Source organism: Anas acuta, chromosome 7 (assembly GCF_963932015.1).
Source record: "Anas acuta chromosome 7, bAnaAcu1.1, whole genome shotgun sequence".
Lineage (NCBI taxonomy): Eukaryota > Metazoa > Chordata > Aves > Anseriformes > Anatidae > Anas > Anas acuta.
The window spans coordinates 19,769,606-19,795,497 of record NC_088985.1 but is presented as its reverse complement, the minus strand read 5'-3'; the positions used below and the strand labels follow the sequence as shown (position 1 = coordinate 19,795,497).

The 25,892-nt window shown below is 42.7% G+C and overlaps 1 protein-coding gene across 14 annotated transcripts in view; it reads left to right on the top strand.

Moving 5' to 3' along the window:
* Window positions 1-25,892, top strand: part of ARHGAP22 (Rho GTPase activating protein 22) — a 147,153-nt gene that overhangs the window by 83,935 nt on the left and 37,326 nt on the right. For 11 of the 14 annotated variants that reach the window (XR_011098175.1, XR_011098174.1, XM_068687833.1 and 8 more), the window contains one exon: window positions 20,022-20,198. Coding sequence is in view for 12 of the 14 variants with exons in the window: in XM_068687833.1 (XP_068543934.1) it covers window positions 20,022-20,198 (177 nt within the window). In the remaining 2 variants the exon portion in view is untranslated. Of the gene's footprint in view, window positions 1-908; window positions 1,155-20,021; window positions 20,199-25,892 lie in introns of those variants that run through there. The other 3 variants (XM_068687839.1, XM_068687841.1, XM_068687832.1) reach the window with 3 other exon arrangements.

Sequence of the window (25,892 nt, the reverse complement as noted above, 5' to 3'; positions counted from 1 at the left end):
AGGCATAGAGAAATGAGTGTGCCCAAGACTACATGGCCCAATTTGTGGAATTGTCCTTCATGTTCCTTCCTATTCCAAGGAGTGAGGGTGGAAGGGGTGCCTGGGCAGGCGATACGTGGCAGTAGAGTGAAGCAGTGGCAGATGACTGGGAGGAGCACTAGCGTGGGTAAATGTAGTTGCCATTAAATGTCCTATCCTAACTTTATGCAGTTAGAAAGGAATATGAAGTCAGCACCAAATTGCTTTACACTGTCTGTTGAGGTAGCAGAAACAAGAAGAATAAGAGAGAATTTCCAGATTGGATCATCCTGGCTGAAAAAAAAAAAAAAAAAAAAAAGCAAGAGAGATTTTGGTGGTCTTTGGTCCTCAAAGCATTATAGCAGCATGAGGGAACATAAGCAGCTGTAATCACAGAGTGTGAAGCAGTGGGGTTAAGCACTTGTTCTTCTCCTAGGACCCACTTCCCAAGAACCTCAAAGGTTTTTACAAATGCAAATTGTAGCATTGTCATCCCATCTGAAAGACAGGGAAACTGAGGCATAGGAGTATTGGGGTAACTAACTGGAATTGAAACCCCTGATAATTTATTTAACTGCTTAGCAAAGCTTCCTTTCTTCAGAAGTGCATAGGAACAAGATGCAGGGATAGCCTGGTAAAGTGATGTGGAAAATGTATAACTGTAAACCTCTCTCTAGACAAGAACTGGTTAATAAAATCTTTTTTTATGTTATTCAAACCTGATGGTGTCTTTTTCCTTCTCAACGTATTGTTGGTTGCTGTAGCAGCTGAGTAATGCAGAAGTTCTGCCTGAAAAAATGCTTCCTCCTTATATGATACTGTACATATTGTCATGGAAATTGTCCTCATTTCCCCCGAGCACACTTTAAATAACTCGAACAGCAGTGCTAATGAGCAGAAAGATATCTGCAATCCCCACCGTGCAACTTGACATACTTTATCCCACTCTGAATTCCCCTTGCTCATCATTGAGCATTTTAAAGATCTGGTATAATAATTTGCTTTCTCTCTTTGGTCCAGTCATTCTGCTCTTAGCACTTGGTAATAAAAGGTCAGCTTTGGCTGAAACCTTAGTGTTGCAGCCATGCCGTTTTTTACTGCCAAATATCTTAAGAAAAACAAGTGTCTCCGAAAGGGTAAGTCATGATATTTTTGGTGTGTTTAGTGTTGTCTGTTTTGCTTTAAATCTCAGTAAAGGATTTATTTTGAATTAACAAGCAGTGGGAATGGGTCTATTCATAGTGCCGGTCGGTTAGCACAGGGGTTTTGTTATGCTGTGCACATTTTTGGTTCAAGATACAGTGTATGTTATTATCTTGCATTTTACATTCACTAAAGCCGACTAAGCGAGAGAATGTTTAACCCTTTAAACATGGAGCGTATGTTTTGCACGGGGACGAAATCCCTAACGCAGAACAAAACAGAAGCTGAATGTCTGTGTATATTTGTTTTTCCTGATAAGTTAGGTAGGCAGCTGGGTAATGCTCCAGTATTTTGTTTCTGTTGACAAAAAGATTTTTTTCCTCTATGCTGAAATAACAAGCTAAATAACACTAAGTGAAGGAAATGCTTGTTTCCTCCTAGCATCTTTTCTATGCAGGGTGACCTGAGTGCATGATTCCACAAAGATTTTTAGCTCGCTGTTGTGATGTTTGCTTATTGAATGGCTGTGTGGGCTCCAGGTGGATACAAAACTGGGAGCAGCTTGCTTCTAGCACTATAAAAATTAACGCGATAAACTCCTAATAGAGAAATACATTGTATTCTTCTCGTTCTGTTTCATGTGTCTTTAGTGTGAAATTTATCTAGCCAGCAGTCCCGATAGGGGTTCTGCATCAAGGAAAGTAGCAATGATTGCTTGTAGCTGGGACATGGAGCAATTGAGGAGATCTGACCTGCTTACCTGGCTAACCATTTATAGCATGCATATTCCTAATCCCTTTTTTGAATGGGAATCATTTCTACGGCATAGCTAGAAGCTGGAAGTGTAGGTTTTAATTGCAGGTTTAAAGTTGAAGAAAAGGTTTTGCAGAAATGAAATTTGCTTTCTTTAACCTACCTTTGTTTTTCCTGATGGGTTCCTATTTAAAATGGGACTGCACAGCAAGAGATAACAGTGGTGATGTGAGAAGTGAGAAGCTTACTCGTAGTTGCTAGCACCAATCTCTAGTATTCTGTTGAGCAAAATGTGTGCAGGTGTACACAAATTTGCGCAATTATTCATGAATTTCTAAGGATGTAATTATACCAACAAAACATTTATTAGAAGGATGAGAAAAAAAAAATTAATTCATTTGCTTTTAAGTTTTTTTTGTTTGTTTGTTTGCTTGCTTTTTTTTTTGTATGTGCATACATGTATATACCAGTTTAGAAGGGGGTGTTGGACAATTTTTGCTCCCCCTTTTTGCTCTCCTACTGAGGATGGGTGGCTGATGGGTGCTGCTTTCCCTTACCTCGTGTGTCACAGCAGAAATACCTCTCGAGACAGACACTTATGAAAGGTGCCTGCCTTACCTGTGTGTGCAGGAAAGGGCTGGGTGTACAGCCAGGAAAAGCAAGGCTGTTTTGGCAGGTGCAAACTGAACATAAAATTACCTAGCCCTGATGTCTCTTAGGCAGCAGGGTGTGTGCATCCTATTTGCTCGGAGATGTTCCCTACCCCACTGTGGTAAGGAGCTGCGATGTGTTAGACACAACAGGGTGTGGAGGCTTGGGGCTCGGCGTTAGGCATCCAGCGTGAGTCAGTGCGGCTCTCCAAAGGCTACAGGATGAAACTGGGGAACCTTTGCCCAGTGAACTGCTGCTTGCTGCTGCTCTGCTGTCATTTGGCATCCTTGGGGGCAGACTTCTTGCAGGTGTGTTTGGGGCTAAGCCTCAAAAAGCAGCAGCAGGACACGAACTGTGGCTGTGGGGCTCGCCTTAGTGCTGCTGCATCTGCTGGGGGCTGTTGCTAGTGCTGCAGTGTGGTGACTGTGACTTGTCCAGCCCTAGAGCTCAGCTTGGGAAGAAAGACTTGCATGCTCAAGAAGAAAGTGAGGAGCAGCTTGGTACCCAGCCTGTGCAAGGAACAGGGGGCTAAGAAGTGATTATTTTTAAAATGGAATCAATACAGGTAGAATCTGAGTCTTGGAAAGGTTGCTGAGGCAGGCTTAGCCAAAAACAGCAAGCAACTAGTCATAATTTTAGGGAGTCACTACCAACATGAAAATCTTCAGCTAAATGAGTACCCCAAATAGATTTTCTCAAAAAGCTTCTTTCTGGACCGAATAGGATAGGGTGTGTTACATCTCTGAGCCTGCTTCAGCCAAATCCTTTTGATGTGTGAAATCCATCTATCTGTCTGAATATCTCTTGGTCCAGGCATGCTGACAGGCTGGGGACCCTGCTCCCTTCTGATCCCCTTTCTGCTCTGTGTTAACCTCTCTCCACTTGCTTCCAGGACAGCCTGGGAAGGGAAGTGCCAAAACATTAAGGCAGAGTCAATGCATTTGGGTAGGGAGTGCTGAGGTAGCTGGGTGCCTCCGTGAGCTGTTTAACATCTATCTGTCACTAATGTTGCTTTGAACAGGCTGGACTCCTGCCAGTTTTTGAACCACTCTCCATCCAGTTACTCGAGGCAATCCCTTCTAGCTCCCTTCCAGAAAGCACTTCATTCGTACAGTTTTTACTGTGATCTAAGTAAGGAGATTTCAATTCTTCCCAGTAAGTAAATGCGGTTGTTAAAAGGCATTAAATGATTACAGAGTGCCCTAGGCATAGTATCAAAAGTGTGGTTGCATAAAAGCTGTAGTAGCCACAGGCTCCAATGGGTCTGTCCTTGCTTGCTGTTCCCAATGCCTGTGAACAGAGGAGCAAACCAGCAAGAGCAGAGATGTCTGTGCATGATCTTTCCCATACGTTCAAACGGCCTAGGGACGGACAGGAGCTGAGGTATGAACGAGTTTGTGGCCAGAAATGTTGGTCACATGGGAAAGAAAAGTCCCAAATTAACACTCCTGATTCAGCCTCAATGAGGGAACTTTCCCAGGTCAATGCAGGAAGTGGTCAGCAGAGCTGAGAACTAGGATGTGATTTTCCAACATCTTACTGCCTGAAATCCCAGGCAGTGCAGGGATTTCTCTTAGCTTTTTGGACAATGTTAGCTCCAAGTTTCTCCTTAAGTTAGTTTTCCATTTTGTCTCTTCACAAGTGCACTTGGCCAGGCTAGGATGCTTTTTGGATTAATTTTCTGCACTGTTTGTATTTTTTTTTGTTTGTTTGTTTGTTTTGTTTTGGTGGAGGGGTTGAGAGAGCCTTGGCACACCCCTGAAATAATACAGGTAAGACAGAGTACAATGTTCTCTCATGTTGTGCTTAAAAAAAAAAATCTGAGGAGATTTCCAGCAGGTCTCAGCTGGTGATGTATCCTTAGCCTACTCTGATCCCCTGGTAAAACCTACAGCAATGACAGGTTCTGGAAAGACACAAGTAGCAGCTCACTTATTTCCTCTCTCTCCAGTTTTAAGCAACATCAAACTCCTAACAGTCGTGTCCCCCCACCCACATTAAACAAGGCATTAAAACAGTGAAAAACATTTATCATGTTCCGCAGCCTGTTGTTAAAACCAGCTGTTCTCTCGTCAGCTCTCCTACAATAAAATTTGTCTTCTGTTGGCCGTTCATTGAGCTCTGGCTCAACACTACTCAAAACTGGGCTGTAAAACATCAGTCAGAACTTCCTCTGATCTGGCAAGTCACTGTTGGTTTTCACCTGTCCCTTGATTTCTAGTGGATAAAAAGAAAAAAAAACACCAAAAAAATTAATGCGTGTGTTATTGCCAAGCAGTCTTTGCTTTGTCACAGCTGTAGATTTACAGGACTTCAAAGCTGGATTATTAAGGCACAGTTTTAGTTTGTAGCCAGGGAAGCCAAACAGCCTCGGCTTCAAAGGAAGGGGGTGTTCTTTAATGTTGTGGGCTCGCTCTGCACTCAGCAACCAGGGAGATGTCCCGTTCAGCAGAGAAGTGGTGTGGCTGCTGCTGCTCCTGGGGGGGAGGCTGGCTGCTGCCTGAGCAGAGCAGCGTGCACCCAGCAGCCTTGGGGTACCTGGAGACTTCTGGCTGGGTCCTTTTGCATGTTATCGAGCTGCAGGACTTGGTGTGCTCCTGACGCGCCCAGAGCTTTTCTCTTTGTGCATCCCCAGCACGGCTATGTGCCTGAGCTCTGTTGCCTCTCCTGCTCCCTTCTGTCTCTGCTGTGTTTTTCTTTCCCCTCTGATGGGATCAGAGTGTGGGTGGTTTTATATGTGTTAGGAAGAGGCTGTCTCAGCGAAAGGAAGTGTTTGTTTCATACAGCCTTGGGGTTTGAGGGAAATAGGGACCAGGACTGGAGGTGAGGATGCTCTGCATCTGCCAGTTGTGTTGAAAAGGGGCTCTTGTGATTTTGTTCTTATGTTAAAGCTTCCTCCAGTCAACCATGCATCACCAGTTCAGTCTAACTGGTGGGGAGGGAAGAGCACCTGGGTAGCTCCATCATTAGGGGGACATAGGTACTGTGGTGTTGTGGCTTTACTTCCTACTCTGATGCCCAGGCAGTGTGATATGACCCCTTCTGTTTACTGAGCTCTCCATGTATCTGCTGGCTGCTCTAGTGGAGAAAACAAGCCAAAAGTCTCACAATGAGGCAGAAAACAGGGCTGGGTGACTACATTACATCTTGAACCCTGGAGAGTAGTATTTTCCAGGAACATTTCCCCAGTGAGGAATCTGTCTTAAATCCCCTGCAAATAAATTAATTCCATACCTTTGGGATGCAACGAGGTGCAAACACGCTGTGGTGAGGTGCCTGGGATCAAAGCAAGGAGTTTGGGGGGAGGCCGGGCCCCGAGGCTTTGCTGCTCCGAGCAGCTAGAGGCTCCAGGAAGCGGTGTGCTGGGCTCCGTGGGCATGGGGACATGAAAGGAGCTGGCAGGGCCCCACAGAGACACATCTGTCACGCAGCAAATGGCTTCCAGAGCATGTGGCTCCAGTGCAAACCTCCCTCATCAGTAGTAAAATCTGAGTGGAACTGGGGCTTTATCCAAGCGGTATCTAGGAGGCTGTGGGAGCCAGGCCACTCTCTCTGCAGGGCTCTGGGATTCAGCAGCCAGAGAGGACAGCACTGCCAAGGCGCGTAGTGCTCGAGAGGCAGCGTTGGCCAACACACCGCTGTGCCTCTCAATGAGCCATGCGAGCGCTGCTGAGAGCGCGGTGACTTCAGCTCGTGAGTTGAAGCTCTCCAAATAGAGGAGGTGCCAGGCAACCACTGGGCTGCTGAGTGAAGTAACAGCTTTTCGAGACACAATACACTCCTAATTTCTAATGTGGCTTTCCTATTTCAAGAGTACGGCTTTGGTGAGTAAGTGGCCTGCTTTCCATCCTGTGCTGGGGGAGCAGTCTTCGTGCTGTTCAGCTTGTTCCATCTCATTCTTCACCTTCTGCTTTCTAGGACTGGCACTGCCTTTGCAGTTGCACATGACAAACCTTCCAGACAGTATTTCTTGCTTTGTGAGAATCAACGTTTGATTAATTCAGGGCTCCTGGAGGTGGTATATCTGTTTTTCATTCCTGACTCTGCTAGTCGCTAGCCAATACCACCCTGGAAGTCATTTTGTGTCTCCGTATCTCAGTTCTATATTGGTATGTAGGAATTTTGCACTGTGGAATTTGAAAACTGTTTTAATACAGAGAAGGCATTTTCCCACTGACACACAATAGGACCTCGGGAAGTAATTTTAACCTCTCTGTGCCTGTTTTCCCCTTACATAAAACCAAAACAGTAATACTTAGTTCTGTGACAAGTATATTCCAGCAGTGCAACATCTTTGATTTCTTTTTATTTATTTATTAATAGCTAAAGCAAACATCAAAATCCCTTTCACTTGTATGTCCTTGTTATAAGATTGTTTGCAGCTACTGTGATACTTACTGTTCCTTCTGTCTTCCAGTCTAAGCTGGGTTGGATATTTTTAATGAGACAGATAAGTAACACAACAAGTTAGGAGGAAACTGAGTCGTAACATAAGGTGTGTGGTATGAATGGCTATCTTTACTGTCCATCTCCTTCTGAGAACCAGACTTCCCTTGTATTTAGTCTTTAACATGGACAGGTCTAGAACACTTGCAAATACAGGAGCATTTAAGTCTTACAAATGTTTTACTATATATATTTGCATATATGCACACTCTTCCGAATCACTTTTTATAATGCTTTCATGCCTACATGCCCAGGTCACCTAAGATATATTAAATAGGGGAGAAGAATTATTAAATTTCATCTCTGGAAGGCTTTGTCTGTTTGGCAATCACTTGTAGATTGGCTTCAGAGGTTATAGTTGAAGGTCTCTTAAAAAGAGGCAACTGGAGGGAACAGACTGGCAAGGCAATACTTTACTAATATCTGTGGGTTCTTGCTTGCATGCTGTGGAGCATTTAAATAAAAATAATGGTTAAAAGCAACTGTCTGTCTTTAAAAACTGGTTGCAGTCACAAGACATGCAAGCTTAAAGCTGTTATTTTTTTCCTCATTATTTTAAATTTTTACACCCTTTTAGGGACTTCAGATTCACCTGCTTGCTTTCAGTAACAAATGGGGAAGGGAGGAGGAAGAAGCAGTTGCCACACTCCCCTGATCCCCTCTGTTATCTGACTGGGGCTCAGACAAAATATAAAGCCATCAGTGATTTATTTTTTTTTTTCCAGCCTTGCAGACTATTAAACCAAATGGTTCTTCTGTGTCCAGACTTTTTCTTCTCTGGCTCCCTGCATACCACAGCTTCACTGCAGATACATAATTCATTATATAGAAAGCCACTGTTTTAATCTAATATTAAAGAGGCAGCAGCTCAGCAGGTGTCCCCAAGGTAAGGAAGGCAGCATGCTGCTGGCAGCAGCTGCTAGCTTCAGGCTTATCAAGATTTCTTTGTTTTGAAACAGAAGCTGGAAGGCTTTTTAATATACCACGTCACTGGCTGAACAGATCCCTGTCTTCTGGCTGTTATCCTGCCTTTGACAGCAAAGGCAAAAATTCTTGTAGCATGATGACTGCATACGGTTCAGTGCTCTCAGGAAAGGAGCAGGGTGAAGAGAAGGAGGCTTATGAGGCGGATGCACCCTATTGCCTGCTTGTATTCTTCTTCGTGCGCCAGCTGGACTAAGTGTATCTGTGGGGCAGGCCCACTGATGTCAACATTGTCAAAATGGACTTTCTGCTACTGTAAGCATAAAAATATCCAAATACATTGCCTATAGAGAGCATTCCAAGCAATGATGCTGATATTCCACCAGCCTCATCCAAGTGCTAGATGTCTGTGGCCTAAATCTGTGTAATGAGATCTAACTTTTATAGTTATTGTCACTCTGGCAAAAGCAACCAAACTGGCAACCCTAGAGTCTGAGTAGTGCAATATGCAATGAGAAAGGCTTTACAGTTCCTTGAGATAACAACTTTGTTTTCATCTGTGTCTGGATGTTATACAATAGACAAAAAATATTCTGGTGGGGTTTCCCCAGAATGTGTGGGTCCTAAACTAGCATGTGTAACAGCACAGGGTAAACCTCCCCATCCTTTTACCCGGTCTAGGAAAAATTCAGCTTGTGGCTTCTATGGCTTCCAGGTTCTCTACGGAGACTTTTCTTAAGGTAACATTTCTTGAAGTGGGGCTTATTCCCGTGACTTTTAATGTTTCCTTGACATGTGTCTCCTTTTTGTGTTCCTTTGTGGAAATTCTTCTAGTTTACCTTGTTAATAAACAGAGCTGCTTCCACTGTGACTACGATGTCGCTTTGGTCAGCAGCCTTCGCTTGAAGCATGACAAAGACCTGCTTGTCTGTTGGCACTCCTGCTGTCAGTGTTTTGGCTGATAAGTGGCACATATTGCTGCAAATTAGGGAAGAGTATAAGATAGTTTGGAGGACCTTCTAGCAGTGAGTTGTAGCTCTTAAGTGTCAGCACACTTTGCTAAGACATTGTATGTGCTGGCATAGTGGAGAAGTTTTTCACACATAAGGATTTCCATTCAGCCACCTAACCATTCCAGAGAAAACCTCCCAGCACAGAGCACTCAAAGGTGCCATGCAGGTATTGGAAGACCATCAGAAAATTCAAGGATTTCTGCATGAAGAAGGTCACTTTCCTGGAGTTTGCTCCAGCCCACAAGTACAGAACTACAGCTGGGGAAGGTCATATAAGCCCAGAAGCAGGTTGCTGTTGTCTGGAGGAGCTGGACAACAACAGGTCAGTGGCTGAGGGCTTTGGTATCCATGAGTTTTCTGCACTGTTGGAATGGAAGCTTGCAAGGCAATGCTTGAGGCAATTCTACCATGTGGGTTGAAAAACATGAATAGTTCCAAAATATAAATGTGCCTTTACAAACTGCTGTCCTCAGCTGTGCCAAGGCACATCTGAGCTTTATTGTGCCTCTACAATAGGTGAGCAAAGGTATGTGAGCTCGCAGAAGAGGCAATACCTGTGCACATGCCTTTGGCCTAACCTGTGGAAGACTTGGAAGCATTGAGATGGGATGCAGTGGGAGGGTATGTCTGTAATATCCCAGTGTGCTGTAATGGCAGTGAATGCTGCAGACAGGGCTTCCATGGGGAAACCCACTGAGTCTCAAAGAAAATGATCTGTGCAATGCTCTCTTGAATTTCACTGGGAACAAATCCACCAGCTGAAGACATTTCTTTGGATGAGTTGTTGTTTACGTACCAGGCTCTTTTCATTTCTTGTTGAAACATCTAAATCAGCGTGTTTTTTTGAAAAGTGAGGTTACATCTGCTAATGATTAACAACTTCAAAGGAACTTTTATGGACTTTTTGATAATGCTGTTAACTGGGATGAATTTGTCCATTGCCACTGGGTAGAGAGAAGCAGAATTGATTTTTCTAAAGCATTGTTCTGCTGGCAGTTCACTGACAACTGTCTGAAAGCACAAAGATTTGAGGCCCCTGCTTTGTGCATCAGCATAACCTCAATTCCATTAGCCATCCACCGCTGTGTTCTGAGTGGCTGCAGTGCTTAGCCCAAGTGACAAGAACAAATTGTCCTTTTTGCCAAACACCAGTATTGCCACAGTAAAGAGTACTGTGTAACAGTCATGTTTAGAAGATTCATTGGGTAACCAACACTTAGCGAGATACAGAAGGAGACTGGTATAAAACTGCTATTCTGTGCAAACTATAGCAAGACTTGGATCAGGATATCCCAGAGCATTTAAATTCTGACTTAGATCAGTATTGGTATCATCTACGTTGTCTCATCATTAATTTGGGTAAGTTTTTTTTTTTCCCAAAATTTGTCAACATTTTACAAAAGGCTTACAGTATATATTCTTTTGCATTTCAATTCCTTTTCTGCATTAATGCAACAAATAGCTTCATTTTTGTGAAAACAAAGTCTGTAAGTGTTGTGTCCTTAATGATAGGCCGTGTATTTGCTGCTGCCAAAACTGTGCTTGTAAAGCTTCAGTCACTTCACTGAAGAAAATAACGTTTGTAATTGGTTGGCTTGGATTTCTGAAGAACTCTGTATTCAGTCTGCAAAGAATCTGAGCCTTTGCAGGCTTAGCTAAGAGCGCTGCTGTCTGCAGCCAAAGCCGTACCAGCTGATGGTTTCACCTCAGTTCTCCTTTGTTCAAAGTCCATAGCTTTGACTAAGATGGCAGCAATATCATCTTTGAAGACTCCCTCACTGTATTTTTAACTTTCATAGTGGAGTTAGTTGCAGAAGAAAGAAAAGAAAGAAGAAAGAAAGAAAAATTAGGCTTATGAGGTGCAAGGGGGAAGAGGAAATAGTTGTAATGAGACTTACTTAGAAGGCATGGGAACAACTTCACTCCTATCAGTGAGCATACCTGGAAAATGGGAACGCAAAAATGCTGAAAGAAGTTGGGTATTAGCAGCAGTTGGGTATTGAATTTCTAGAATGAAAATTTCAAAGAAATATAGATCAGATTTTGCTATTCTGATGTTGTGGTAACTCACTGCTCATCAGGATTTAAAATTTCCCTTGACTTTTGTCTTCAGTGTTAAAGATTTGAAGAAATTTATGAGAGCTAGAAAATTGCTTGTGGTTGCATGGTAATGCATAAAAATTATCCAGTCATTTCCATTCAGATATTTCAAAGCATGAAGGATCATCATCTTTGGTCAGGAAGGAATTTCCTCACTTATAATAGTGTGTAAACATAACCACAGTTGGAATATATAATTTGATACATTCCTCAGAAGTGTCTAGCACTTGTTGCTTTGGAGAACCATGTTGAACCATGCGACCTGCTTTGTACAGATGTGCAACTATTTTCTGAGTCTTCTGTGCATGCATTTGTGATATATATACACATATATATATATTATATATATGAGCTGTGTTGATGCAAGGGAGATGCTACATCCTTGAGAAAATTAATGTACCTAGAGCAGTTGCATATTATATATATGCAACTATATATTATATATATATAATATATGTATAGTACCTTCAAATTCATAGCTGTCTTATTTCAGATAGGCCTCCTGCAATGTGCCTTACAGGGGCTGGCACATGCCTTCTGCCATTGGGCTGCGCTGAATGGAGCATCTCCATCTGAGTGCGTGGTTTCTGCTGGCTTCAGAAGAATTCGTTTCCCTTCAGTCCAGGCCAGAGACCACTGAAATGATCAAGAGGTTACCATAGCCTGGGCAGTTGCACACTTCATCACTTTTAAGGGTTGAGCTTGTTGTAGCTTTCTAGATTTGGAATATATTGAGGAAAGGCTGCAAGGATCAGTTTTCTGGAGCGGGAGAAAGAAGGATAAAGGAAAGCAGATATCTCTTAGTACAAGGCAGTCCACATAACATACTGGGGAAAAAAAAAAAAGCTTTGGAACCTGGTCTTTCTCCTCCTTGTCATCCCCAATTGCCATTACTACCACATACTTAATTTTGCAGTAGGACTGGGGTGCTTTTTTTTTTTTTTCCTGCAAGGAAATGGCTTTTTTTTTTTTCCTAGGACATCTGTACAGAGGGACAGAAGTTGTCTTTGTTGTCTTTTTATCATTCTAAGAAAGACACTTCAGGAGATGAACAGCTCTTTAAGAGCTGGTGATGTCAGACAGATTTTGAAGGAAGGGTTTGTGCGAGTGGAAGGAGCTGAACCCCAAATGTACCTGGGCTCCCAACACCACCTTTTCCAGTAGGAACTTTCATTTTCCAGTGAGAGGCTGGTGCCAAGGTGCCTGATAACCTGTTGCTTGGCAGGCAAACAATGTTAGTATCAGCATAGAACATGTTGTACCCTAAATTTATCTGCTTTTCAGCAGGTATTGTTTTAAGACAGTGACCATGCCACTGTGCGCTGAGAAGTCCAGCTAACAAGCTGTTACTTCTGCTGTGATCCAGGTTTGGAAGTGAACATGTTCTGTCTGCACTGCAATTTCCTATTGGGAAATATTATTTGAGTCAAGTCACAAGGGTTTAATTGATTTGAGCATACTGTCACTTATTTGACAGTCTAACCCCTGAAGCATCCTCGGAGATAATTAGAGTGCAGGTGCTCTAGCATTCCCACTCAGGATGAAACACACAAGTCGCAGCAGAGGCAAAGTGGTGTCATGCTGCTCCAAGCAATTGGTGGTTTAGTAGTTGCTCCTCGTGTTAATTATTGTTGATCTATTCCTATTTGGAAAGGTTCTTCTGACTTCCTAAATGAGCTGTGACTATGTTGGAGACATTTCATCATTTGCTGCTAGCTAGCAGAAGCTGATACAAACAAATCTCAAAGCAATAACAATACCTCATGTTTATAGGGATACTGAATAGAGGTGGGGGCATTTCACAGGCTCCTGAAACCTCTCTGGCTAGGGAGCCAGCATGATCATGATTAATGGCAATGCCTCTTATGGAGCAAAGTAATTGTGAGCAGGAGCTAGAGGGAATGGTGCCTGAGCTGTGTTGATGCAAGGGAGATGCTACATCCTTGAGAAAATTAATGTACCTAGAGCAGTTGCATATTATGCCTGGGCTCACCTCAACACTAAATATTGGGCTGCTGCAGTAGAGGTGGCCTTCCCATGGCTGTGAATTCAGCTCTAAGCTAGGACTGGACATTGCAGCCACCTTGAGCAGCACATCCCAGGTGGCATAGTGGTCTCCTCATGAAATTTCAGATTCTTGAAAACAAGGGAGCATGAAAGCATGTATTGCAATACACGTGTTTTTAATACTAGATGTTAACTTAAAAATGGCTGAGCCTTTCTTTTTTTTTTTTTTTTTTTAACTGAGACCTCACAGTTCAGCCTAAGGCAGATAAAGCACATCAAAAAAAATCAACTTAAGTAGACTTAAACATTACAAAGCACTGAGCAAGAGAAAGCTTTATAAGCAGGGGTTTAAGGTGGCATTTGTGTACACTGCTACTTGCTCATCCTATAAAAGCACCTAAAGTTGTCCTTCTCACTTCCTTTTATCTTGCATCTTTCTTCTGTTTGCCAGGTCACTTTGCTTGTGTGACATTGACATCAGTAACAGCATAGGGCATACCTGGCGTATGGGTTTGTTTGCTTTCAAGGTTTTGGTTTATTTGAAGTGATTGGTAGCATAAACCAGTTCCTCAGTTCAATAGATAAGTCTAGGGTAATACAGATGACATATCAAGAAAGGAATCTCCAGGCAGAAGTTGAAATTAAAACAAAACAAAAGTCAAACTCACCTGATACATTTTTTTTATGTCTAAAAGGTCAAAGATTAAACCAAATCTTCATTTATTACTTGTACTTTTATTAATCATACATCTGATCCTGACAACTGAAACAGAACACTAGCCTTAGATTTTTAAGAGTTCTCTGTAGTCTGTGTGTCAGTACAGAAGAGCTGAAGTGCTTCCGTTCATGTTAAGTCTTGTCAGAATTTTTGCATAAGAAACCACGATTCTGAGGTCTAATATCCTTGCTGGTGCCTCTTTAAAGCAATTTAATGGTATCTGAAATGCACAGAAGTACTCATCTGAAACCACAGAAGGGATCTGTTCTCCACCTAGTACCAGGGCCCTTGAATTAGTTTATAGATAGCACTGACGTTAAGCTGTTTATCTGCCTTTGTGTTATTCTCTGGGACAAGGTCTAAGATCTGAGATCTAAAAATCATTTAGTGACTCATGAAAATCTTCTGCTAGAACTTTTGAAAATTTGATCATCTTTTACTTGTAATTATCATTAAACCTGTGGGGATTTAAAAGCATTTAAGGAAATTAGGCATTTGACTGAAAAGTCAACGAGAGTTTAGAGCACTCTTGTTAGTTCTGCTCCAAGAAACTTTAAACCATGTCAATTTATGAGCTGGCCTTACACTGTACAATAACAGCAATTTAAAACTTCGTTTTCCTCGTTACCAAAACCAAGTGAAAGCTGAACATTAAAATCCCCTCAGACTGATTCCAAAATGTGGAAATAAAACGTGTCACCTGCAAAGGTGCATGTTTCTTTAGGAAAAAAATGAACTGAAACAGAATAAATGGGTTTTGATCCAAAGCTTGTTTCTTTTATTTGCATGCTGTGTAATACTAAATCCCCAGACTTTATTTTTCTGAACTTTATAAGCTTTTTAAAAGGTGATCACAAGTTTGCTCTCAGCTTCCACGTTAACTTCCAACTCGGATATCCCATACGTGCATGGATATGTGCCTGTATCTATAGATACAAATACAAAAAAAACATGGCAAGCACATATCACTATTTACTGCACTGCTCCATTCCTCTGTCTTTCCCTTGTAGATTCTGTCAATTTTCCTGATCAAGCACTCAAGCACTTAATGACCTTTTACTTATTTGCTAATATTTTTTGTTTCTTTTCATAATCCAAAGATCAAGGCTATTTTTTTCTCATTGTGCAAAGATTCCCCTAATACAGTTGCCCTTCACCTTGACAGAATTCATCCACCTCATTTTTCACCTTCTTTCATTATCAGGGAGATCTTAGAGCCCTGAATCTGATCCTCACCTTTAGGACAATCATGAAGAGTCAGTCAGGGAAGGTGAATCATTGCAATTGTTCTCAGCTGCTGGGTGCAGGTTTTGTCCATTTGTCAAGATCTTTGTTGCTGCCTGTCTACAATCAAAGGCTTCAAGTCACTGCTTGCTTTAGTACTGAAGGCAAGCGTTCTTTGGGCCTTGACTTACCTATCCACCAGCACTTTCATAACTCACCCTTGGAGCTGCTGTTTGCCTCCCCACACACTGCAGCAGCATGTGCGTGGCCAGCTCAGTTTCACCCTCACTGGAAACACCACTGCTATCCACACCAAAGCATTGCAAGCACGTAAATATATACACATATACAAACATTTGTAGTTGTGTACATTTTTGGTGGAGTTGATATAATGACAATACCCAAGCACATCAATAAGCAGAACTATGTAAGAAATAGGAGAAAGGCAAACCAGATGTGGCAGGGGAGGAAGGGAAATGGTCTGAAGAAAAAAACAAGTTGCCAACTTCAGCAGAACCTGGCAGCAGCTTCATCTGAGGACATAAATGTTCCTCCTTTTACATGGAATGAGGCAGGAACATTTACTGGAAGTCCAGTCCTGCTTCTCCTGAGCTTCTGTTTCCATACAGAGAAAGGGGCTGTAAGGCTTGGCTCCACAGATGTTGCTTTTCTGAAGGTTAAGCTTATGTGAATAAAATTCATGGCAAAAAAAAAAATGCTTCCAAGGTTTCCTCATTGGAAACAGCTGTTATAAAGGGAGAGCTGCAGCTGGAGGGCTGTTCTGGGTTCTTTGAACAGGAACTCTGGGCAGGACAGGTACATGTGGCATAATGGCAGCCTTATGCTTTGTGCTTCCCCATGTATGCATACCAGACTAAGGACAGTCAAAAAAGCAAGAATTTTCACTAAATAGGGCTTTGAAATATGGATTTCAATTCCCGCTGCTGCTGTGGTGCTCTGTCAGACCTTTGGCAAGTTACCTAGCTCCAACCTTTCTGTTTGATCTTCCATGTTCTGGGCCCTGGAGAGAGCTGACAGAATGACTTACTGAGGCCTAGGAGGTGGCACGCTACTCCGAGGTCAATGCTTGCAGCCAATGCCCTTAGCAGGTGTCTCTGAAGCCACATGAAATGCAGTTCCAGGAACCACCTGAGCACTTTGGGAGCGATTCTGTCAGCTTTGCTGGGAGAGAGAGCACTAGCACTCTGCACCTAGCAGCCTTGAGCTATTCAGTTCCCTTGAGGCAAAAATACCTACCGGTATCTATAAAGCAACTTTGCAACAATACCTTGAGTTAAGGCCCCTGCTTCTACCAAATGCATTGATGTGCTGTGTTTGCAGACAGTTAAGGTTTTTCCTCTGGTCTGGAGCTGAAAGTGTCTCTGAGCAGAAGGGTCAGGATGTCTGTCCCTGGCAATCCTGAGCTAAGAGAGCAGGCCTCTGAGGGCCAGTCTCGTTTGTATGGGAGCGTGATTAAAGATGAGCGAGAAATTCTGTTCAAAGGAATGGAGAGCCCTTGTCTGTATTTAAAATCATTAGCAGACTGTTCCTCCCTGTTGTGGTGCAGAGGAGCCAGCGCCCATTAGCTTTGTGCAGCAGCCCTTGTGTGCCTGGGGCTGGAGTCTCCCAGCTGCTCAGGGTGGGCTGTGGCTCCCCTTGGGGCAGGAGGGAGGTTTCAGTGCAGTATCTGCCTGCAAGCTTCATACTGCTTCGATGGGCAAAGCTAAAATTTTGTATACAAGCATTTCTAGGCAGAAAGGTTTAAAATTGTTTTCTGCATCCTAAAGGCCAGTACGTTTGAATCTGTACAGTGTCTCTGTTGCCAACTCAAATCTGAAACCCAGAACAAGGTCCTCTTTTGTAGCTTGGCACAGAAAGGAAAGCAGCTGTGAGTTTCTGGTACAATTCTGGATTTGTAAAGAAGGTGTAGTGGAAGGGAGGTGTGTTTGTTTGTTTGTTTTAATAAGATCTAAATATTTGGATTTAGCTGTTTTTCATTCTTCTGACTTCTATGACTCAAAGTCTGTTGGGTGCTGCAACAGCACTGAGAGCTGCATCTGAACTCCACCCTTTGGGAACTTTAATTCTGATCATTTTCTTGGTGATGTAGTGAAAGGAGCCAGCAGCATGTGGAAAGGAACAAGATCAAAAAGTCATAAAAGAAAAATTGTTTATATTTGGGTCTGCTTGCTCTGCCACTGCTTATTCATCTCATACTAACACATGAGGACTTCTCTAAGAAGTCCTTCTGAAGTGTATTCTGGTTTCTACACTAGTGTCTCTGCATGGAGTTGTATTTATCTTCTTGTACTCTTGTGACTAGTCACTACTGACTCTCCCACAGGCAGCTTGTAGGATCATGACCTTGGTCCTATTTAAAGTTTCAGTGGGAGAAAGCTAACCACAGAGGAGCTGTATGTATAGGTTTTGGCAGAGTCTCAAGCCTAGGTTCTACAGCATGTGCAGAAATCTTTTTCCCATCCTGTTTTTACTTTTTGCAGATTCCAGTAGAAGTATAAATATTTTTCCTTAAATGCTTGCATGAAAAATACCTAAGAAGGTTTACAAGGCAGCTGGCTAGTCCAAAGTAACATCTTAGGGGAAGGGGAGTTTTAGTCAGGTCCCTGTGGTATGGCAATTCAGGGGGAAGATGCTGAGACACCACTTCTGCAGAAGTTCAGTCGGATGGAGGCTTCATCTTTCTCTGCTTATGTTTCATACATCTCTCTTTGCCTGCTTTAGTTCAGCTGTTCTTGCTAAATTTACAGTCAGTAGTTTATTCTGAACTAGGACTCTGCTCTCTTCTTATACTTCATGGCTTGTGTGGGCAAGACTTCAGCTGGGTCCCTTTAAGAACAGGATGCGTGTTTTGCCTTGACTAAGTTCAGTTGTTTTTTTTTTTTTTTTTTTTTTTTTTTTTTTTTTTTTTTTTTTTTTCTGGTGGTGTGATCTGTTCAGCACACACACTTATGGATGCTCTAGTGTCCTGAAATAGAGCTAAACAGCCCACTTTGCAAGACCAGGATATATCAGAATTAACTGGCAGCTAGAAATGCCTCAACTATAAGGTTTGTAGCTGCTGTGATGAGGGCAACCAAACTCATTGTTGGCAATGAATAAATAAGACTTCAATGCTAAGAAAGAAGCCAAGGGGATGGCTGGAGGTCAGCCAAAAGGATGCATGTCTGCCTGTCTGAGGTGAGAGCAGCTAATGTAGTACTGCTAGGGAGTGAAATAAAATGAAGAGGTGCCTCTTACAGAGGGAGTTGAGTCCTTCAGGGCTGGTGCTCAGCTGCATGGCTCATTTCACTGCAGCACTCTGATCACTGACATTGGGTCACTTGGCCAGGCCTACTGGAAAGTGGGGTAAGAAGAGGTTCTTGGGAGCAGGAGTGATGAAACAGCCTGGAGAAACGCTTCCCAGGACTTTGGTCTTTATAGGTAGAGAAATGAGAGCTGGGATAAATGAGTTTTTGGAGTGTTTGGGCTTAGCAATGCAAAGACGTGGTAACCTGGCAGGTCCTGGTCAAGGGCCAACCCAAACCCACAGTCCAGTTTGCCTGCTGCTCCCCAGTCTGCAGTGCTCAGCAGAGCTGGAGTGCAGCTCGTTGTTTAGTGCCTATCTCTTGCAGCTGTTCTGCTTCCTTATCTCAGGAAATGCAAATTCAAAAGGGGAGGCTGTCCGGGAGGATGCTGTGAGGAGAGAATCAGAATTTGGATATGCGTGGGGGAAAAGATCCTGGCCTTTGTTTTTTAAACTGAATGCCTAGTGCCAGGTGGGCAGTCATCTCTGTCCTGTGCTGAAAGGCTGCCTCAGTTTCCTTTGTTCTGCAAATTGCCACAGAGCCCTTCGTGGCACATCTCACACCACACACAAAAAGCCCTTTTGCTTTGCAAATCAGCACGTGCTCCACGGGTGTTTCTAGGCCAGGAAACAATTAACAGCAAGAAAAACCACTTCCTTGGCTTGCAGGCAGCTTCCAGTTTGCTCCTTTCTCCAGATTAGCAAGGATTTAGAAGGCACATGTTCTGTGCTTAAGTCAGTTCTGCAGAAACCACCACGCGCCATTGTCCTGCCCTTATCTCTGAATTGCACGGACAGGCAATCCCGGCTGCTCTGGTTTGCAAGCATGGAAACAGCACCGACACAACACCTGAGGCGTTGTTTCTGCAGCAAAGCCAAAGGCAGTGTCCATGGAGATGGAAAAGCTTTAGGCCGCTGGTGATGCAGCTGCTGTGTTGGACAGGATCAGCTCCAACAGAGCTGTATGTATGGCCTCATGAGGTTGTGTCCAGCTCTGGGACATAAAATGAGGGTTGAGGGGAACATTTAAACTGACTGAAGTAAGTAAAGAGCTAAAAAGAAAATGGGAATAGAAAGGTGAAGATGTTGTAAGCCTTAGAGTATCCTCAAATGACAGACGTAATAGAACAGCTTGAGTGCGCCTGGTGTTCTGGTCAGTACTGCCTGGGATGTTCACGGCAATGTTAGTGGCTCCTAAAGATCTTGTTTCAAGTGGGAGAGTCAGATTCATATTCTCAAGTCCTAACTCCTGTTCCAAAACACTGCTTCTGGGATGGATCCAAAATCAATCTGGGTCTCTTTCTATATCAAGACTATAAATTCCCAGGAACTTGAGGAAAGCAGATGATCTTGCAGCTTCTACGTTTCAAACCCTAACTTGTCCTATGATTCCCTTGGTCCCTCTCAATGGCTCAGCACAGATATGTGAAATTAATTTTGAGCTCCTCCTGCAGGGTATAACAGCCTGTGATCTCCCTTTGCTTACTGCTGGGACAGCAGGCACAACATCTCAAAGTTTCCACACTGGAAATGCCTATTTTTTACTTCAGCTTTGAAGTCTTATCAGCATGCTTTGTGGGTGCTGCAGCATACGTGTAGGAATTGTGTGTAAAACTGCTCAATTAAATTAATCATTTTCACCCAGAATCTTGGTGGTTTTAAACATTACTTGTTCTCTTCTGAGCTAGATGCTAAAAGATATTTGTGTTTTGTTTTTCAGGTGGAGCAGGCGACCGGGAAAAGATGCCCGTCAATCATGAAGCTTTCCTGCTTATGGCTAATTCCCAGAATGAAATGGAAGATTGGGTGAAAGCCATCCGACGGGTTATATGGGCTCCATTTGGTGGAGGTATTGCAAATAGCTCACATGCACATAAATTAAAACATTTGCCTCAAGGTAAAACATATTCTTGTGATACTAGGATATGTGTAACACTGTAAAATCACTGAGATACCTAGATAAGCTCTTGATTATGTGAAGTGTTTTACAGCATGGAGATTGGGTTGTTTTTTTTTTTTTGCCTTTTTTTTTTTTTTTTTTTTTTGCCAGGGGATGGAAGGTAATGAAAGGGGAGGTCACATCCAAACTGTATAACTGACTCACAGTCAAAAGTGGGTGGTAATAACAAACATAACACGATTGCCAGTGCTAAGTTTCTTAAAGCTGATTTTTACTATGTATTCTGTGGATCTTTCTTATCCTTATGGCCGTAAAGGATTTTGTCCGGTTATCTCAACTTTCTACTTCAAGGGCAGATGCCCAAATTAAACCTCTACAAAGCCAGAGGCAGCAAAACTTTTTAATTGGTTAATGTAGGGCCTGGCTGAGAAGGCAAAGCTTCCACTGGCTTCAGTGAAGATGTAACCTAATGAAGAACAACATGGTCAGGCTGAGAGAACACCTGTAAGAGTACAGCTGTTCACAATCCTTGTATTTAAAATGAACAAAAAAAAAAAAAAAACAGATTCTCCATTTTTGATACTGTACTATGATCTTCAAGATTTTGAGTCACATTCTTAAGTCAGGGGATTAGATAGAAGATGTTTTTGCAGTCTGATACAGACCAAGGGTTCACAAATGTTTTCTGTTGGGTTCACTGCTGGTAGCAGCAACTCCTGGTTTGGTACTGAATACTCCAAATGCTTCAGTGCTATTGATGGAGTTCATGCAGATGGCGATATCACATGCAGATAGTGATATCGTCCTCTTTTGAGAGGTACAGATAAAAACTGCTGAACACGTGTTAGGTTATACAATTATTTTGCCAAAATGAAGTTACTGTTTTTCCTGAATCTAGGGGAAAAAAGTGACCTTGGTGCAATTGAGAGAGGCTGAAACATCACAAGGTCACTAAGAACACCCAGTATTTGTTAGTAACTTTTATCCTTTTTTTTTTTTTTTCCTCCTTTAAGTGGCTCTTGTGATTTTGACTGTCTGTGTAGAAGCAGCATTTAGTTTGTCTGGAAAAGATATAATCTCTAGTGATGATGTCATTTTTTCCTAGGCCCTCCTTAGCAGAAAGGGTGTATATACAAAAGGCAGCTTATACCTAATTCTGAGAGGTCCCATGAAATTCTGTTGTGCCGTGGGCAGAACAAGCTCTTTTCATTAGCAGAAACTGATTTACCCTGAATTCTCCTCAAACTTGAGTTTGAGCTTGTTTTGCTTTTCTTCTAAAGTCCAGTCCACAGCAAGGGGTCTTCACACTGAGCTCAGTGCAGATCTCTGCAGTCTGATAATCCGAGTTGGGGTTTCTGTGGCCATTTATAGTGGACCTTATAGCATGTATTTGATAGCATTTCCATGTGCATCAAACAAATGCTGTGAGGAAAAAGGACACAATAAGTCATGGCAGATAGCATACATTCCACAGACTCCTTCTTTAGGGTTTAGGACATGATGTTTTCAGTGCTGCTGGTATCCATGCAAATTCTGCTTCCCCCCCTTTTTTTTTTGGTCAGCATTTGTGTTTTGTCAGCTTCTTGGAACAGTTCCAGAACAAGCATTGTATTTAAAGTATTAAAATAATAAATAATTAGCAATTCTAAGATCTTAAAAACAAAACAAACAAACAAAAAACAACACATGAGAATGGCATAAAAGCAGAGGTTAGTTTATTTTTCTTCTTTGATTCTTTATGGGTACAGTTTTGTCCCAGTTATCTGCTCATTTTCTCTACCTGTATACTTCTCTTCAACAGTAAAGTGTAAAATTTTGATTTCCCTTTAAATGAGGGCAGATACTCTTACACTTGAGTCCAGTGACTGGAGAGCTTTAGCAACTGTATGAAATATCAAAAACTGTAGAACGTTGCAATCATGAGGGTGTGGGGAGCAGGGTGACACAGGCATACAGCAGCAGTTTTGTGCTGTTTTCAAATGCTGCAGGTTTGATACGGTTCCTATTGATGTCAGTGTAAAGGCTTCTGCTGATGTTGGTGAGAGCTGGCTTAAGCTGCCCTGTAGATGAGAAGCACAGCTGGAAAGAACTGCAGCTGTGTGTTGAGGGTTTTTCCTCTACCTGTGGATCAAACCTACCTAAGAACATGTGTACCTCCTGGGCGGTGGGCCTGGCCTAAGCTGTCTGCCCTGCTACTCAAATGCACGAGTCTAAAGCTAGCTTGGCTGTGTCTGCTCTGCTCTGTAGTCAGTGCTGCATGAGCAGATTCTTATCCTATGGTTTCATCACTCCTCTGAGCCGACTATGTGCTAGCTGCTGTCAGCAGTGGTCTTTTCCCACCTTGCAGCCATGTGTTCCCACCACGTTTCATTCTGCTAGTACTGGTGGTTATACAGCTGTGCAGAAGGAAATGACCTGGGAGAAAAAAGGTGGGGGTGAATTAGTTTTGCGGTGGGTTGGCTCCCTTGCCCAGCTAAGCAGGCAGCTACAGGAACAGCAGTTCCAGCACAATGAGGGCAGTGGGGAGAGGTGGTAGGGTGGAGGAGGGCATGCTTGTTCGTTCTGGCTGTAGCCCACACTTAAATTGGCTTAAACAAACCGTGGAACTGCATCCTCAGTCTCTCTTCACAAAGTATTTATAGGAATATCAATAACAAGGAAATGGTTAAAACATCAAAACTGTTGTTTCCAAAAGGATTTAGTCAGTTTGGGGAAGTGATTAAAACTATTCATCCTCTATCAGACTAGAACAGGGCAGCTTCTGAGAGTGAAATCCCAGCTTAGCTCAAATGTGGGAGGACTGTAAACATAGCTGTCTCTGTTTTAATTGAATAATTTGAACTCTGCATTGCTATCACTGCTAATTTGAGAGCCAAGTCTTATCTATCGACACTTTTTAATATATGACGCTAAAGGAATGGGGGTGAGGAATTATAAAGCAGGCTTCATTATTAATATGTAAATATCCAGCCCTGGAGAGGGTTGATACGGTGTAAAAATAAATCATGCCAAGATAAAAGGGGAGTCTTAGCCACACTTTAATCTTCACTGACGTATTGAAGAAACTTATAAATCAAAAAGGTTGAGGGTATCTTCTTACGTGTTCATGCGGGCACATGAACTATGTTTAAAGGTGAATAGCAAAGGCTTTTTAAAACAAAACAGAAAACTCTGCAAAGCTGCTGAGGATCCCAAATCATTTATAGGAGACACATTCAGGCCATATGGAATGCATGCTTTGAAATACACTTCAAATGTGGCCTTCAAATAAAATCCTAGAGTTCCTGACTTTTTTGAAGAAGAGCTGTCTTGTTTATGGAGAAAATAATTTTGAGCCAGTTTTCCTAAGTTTCAGACTTCTGAATTCTTGACTCTAGTCCACCTCATTCAGAGTTGAGGATTTTGTAAAATGAGATCTGACAGTAAGCTGTATGTTTGAGTTTGTCTTTAGGAATAGGGTTTGTTACAAAGGCTTGAAAGAAGTGCATTTTTGAGCACATTCGGACAGAGGGTGCTTAAAACTGTTTCCTCTGATCCTTCTTACCTCCACGAGGAACAGATTTTGCTCAGAGTTTACACCACTGAAAGTTTATCTGGACATTCCCTCTGGGCAGCCGTGTTGTTCTCTGGCTGTTTTCTGATGTGGAAGCCTTGTGGCAGTGCCGTACTGTTTCCTGGCCACAAGCTTGGGAGGGAGTGAGCCTGCCAACATCCTCTGAAATTGGATGTGTGGAAAATACTGAGAGTAGTATGGTGGAGAGAGGGTCTTTCTTCGCTCTGTAAATCTGTAGTGGGGCTGTACCTCTAGCCTGAAAAAAAACAGCTACTTTAAGGAGGTCCTTTGCCATCTATTTACTTCTTAGCTTTCATGCCTTCTTCATTTTTGTCTTGCATTAAGATTTAAATCATAATGTGTCTGGGACTGCATTTTGGGCCATGGGGTACAAAAGCTGAGTTTTTTGGTGCCTGAGCTAAAAGCTGTGAGGTGTAACATTCTCTCCTGTAGCTCAGCACATGACCAGCATGGCATGGGACAGAATCATTTTGTGTTAATCTTGTGCTGTGTTTGTGTTTGTTTCCTTCTGTTTACTTATCCTTTCTTGCCATGAGCAGTTCCTTGCTTCTCTGCCAGAAATGCATGTCACGGCCCCTTTCTCCATTCCTTTATCCTAATTCCTCCTCCTCCTTATCCCAAGCTTTCATCAGTTCCTTGTGATGGAGAAGAGGTAAAGCAGTTGGAAGGGCTGTGCTTCCCTTAGGCAAACAAGGAGAGCTTTACCTGTGACAACGTAATTATTCTGAAGGAGTTCCATGAGCAGTTTCTCTTCTGAGAAGGAATAATTCTGAGAAATAATAACTTTTTAACTGGAGGACTCTGAAGAAGTGTCCACTGGAGACTCTACTGTCATTAATTCCAGTCCACTCCTCCAGATAGGTAAAGCTTGATATGTAATTTCTTTCTTCTTTGCCAGAGAAGTAGTGCAGAGGATGTTCTTGCTGGCAATCAGGGCCCCATGAAGACCATATCTTGTACTAGGGGAGAGCTGAGATCCAGTGGAGGAGGCTCTGAGGTGTAATTTAATGCACATCTCAAAGTCATTACAGGTAATAGAGGGATAGCCCTACATAGGCCTAATTAGGGATCCTGTTTTAAATGAGTAAATGTCTTTCAGATACCATCTGCATGAAAGCAAAATGACTGTTTTGAAGGGTCAGATGTTGTTATTAGATGCATGTCCACAAGGATGCTAGACTCTTTCAGAGCTAGGATATTACCCTAAGTCTTGGGAATGTGGCGTTTAATGTCTCCACCATGGGGATTTTCCAGTAAGACCACCATGAGCATAGAATTATATTAGTGAATTTAAGATGCTAAGATACCAAAGAATTGAAAAGCACAGAGGTGAGTTCTGTTGTTTGCCCAGTGTTAAGACTGAGAACAAGTTTTTGCTCCCTATCTCATTAGAGGGCTCCACCAAAGTGGTAGCCTTGAGATGGATTCCTGCCTGGGCTTTGAGGAGCCCCTTCACTTGGTGGCAGGGTGCAGGCTCCCACAGGTGTGTGGGGAGTGGCACTGGGTGTTTGTTGTGCCTGATATGTGCTGTTATCTCTGCGCAGAGACAGCTGGCGCCTGATGCAGCTTATCAGTGTTTGCTCTTCAGTGTTGTCTCATGCTGGGAGATGGGCCCAACCAAGGGGAGAGGAAGAGAAAGATGATGAGGGTTACAAGTTCAGATGTCTGGATGAGGGGATGCGTGAATCATCTGTGAGGAGGTTCTGTTTAGCTTTACCCCAGGCAGAGGTGTTACGGACAGGGGTTACGCTTGTTGTGGATATAGAAACTGAGACACAGAGCAGAGTTGGGAGTGTGTCTTGCTGTCTGAACTGCCCATAACAGAGTTTTTAAAAATTGGATTCTAACATCTGTTTCAGAGATCTGAAGTTATTTTTTTTTTCTGAGTTACCTCATCAGGTGTATCTGGGGCTTTTATTGCTTCTTTATGCCCAATGTATTCTATCACCATGACATGGCCTTGAGGTAGGGAATGGCTGTTGTCCTAATTTTTTGTAAAGGAGGAATTTGAGGTATTGAGCAATGAAATAACTTGCCTGAGGTCACGCTGTCTGTAGAAGAGCCACTCTGAAGGCATCATTCAGCAAGGCAGATAGTAGAATCACAGCCCTGGACCT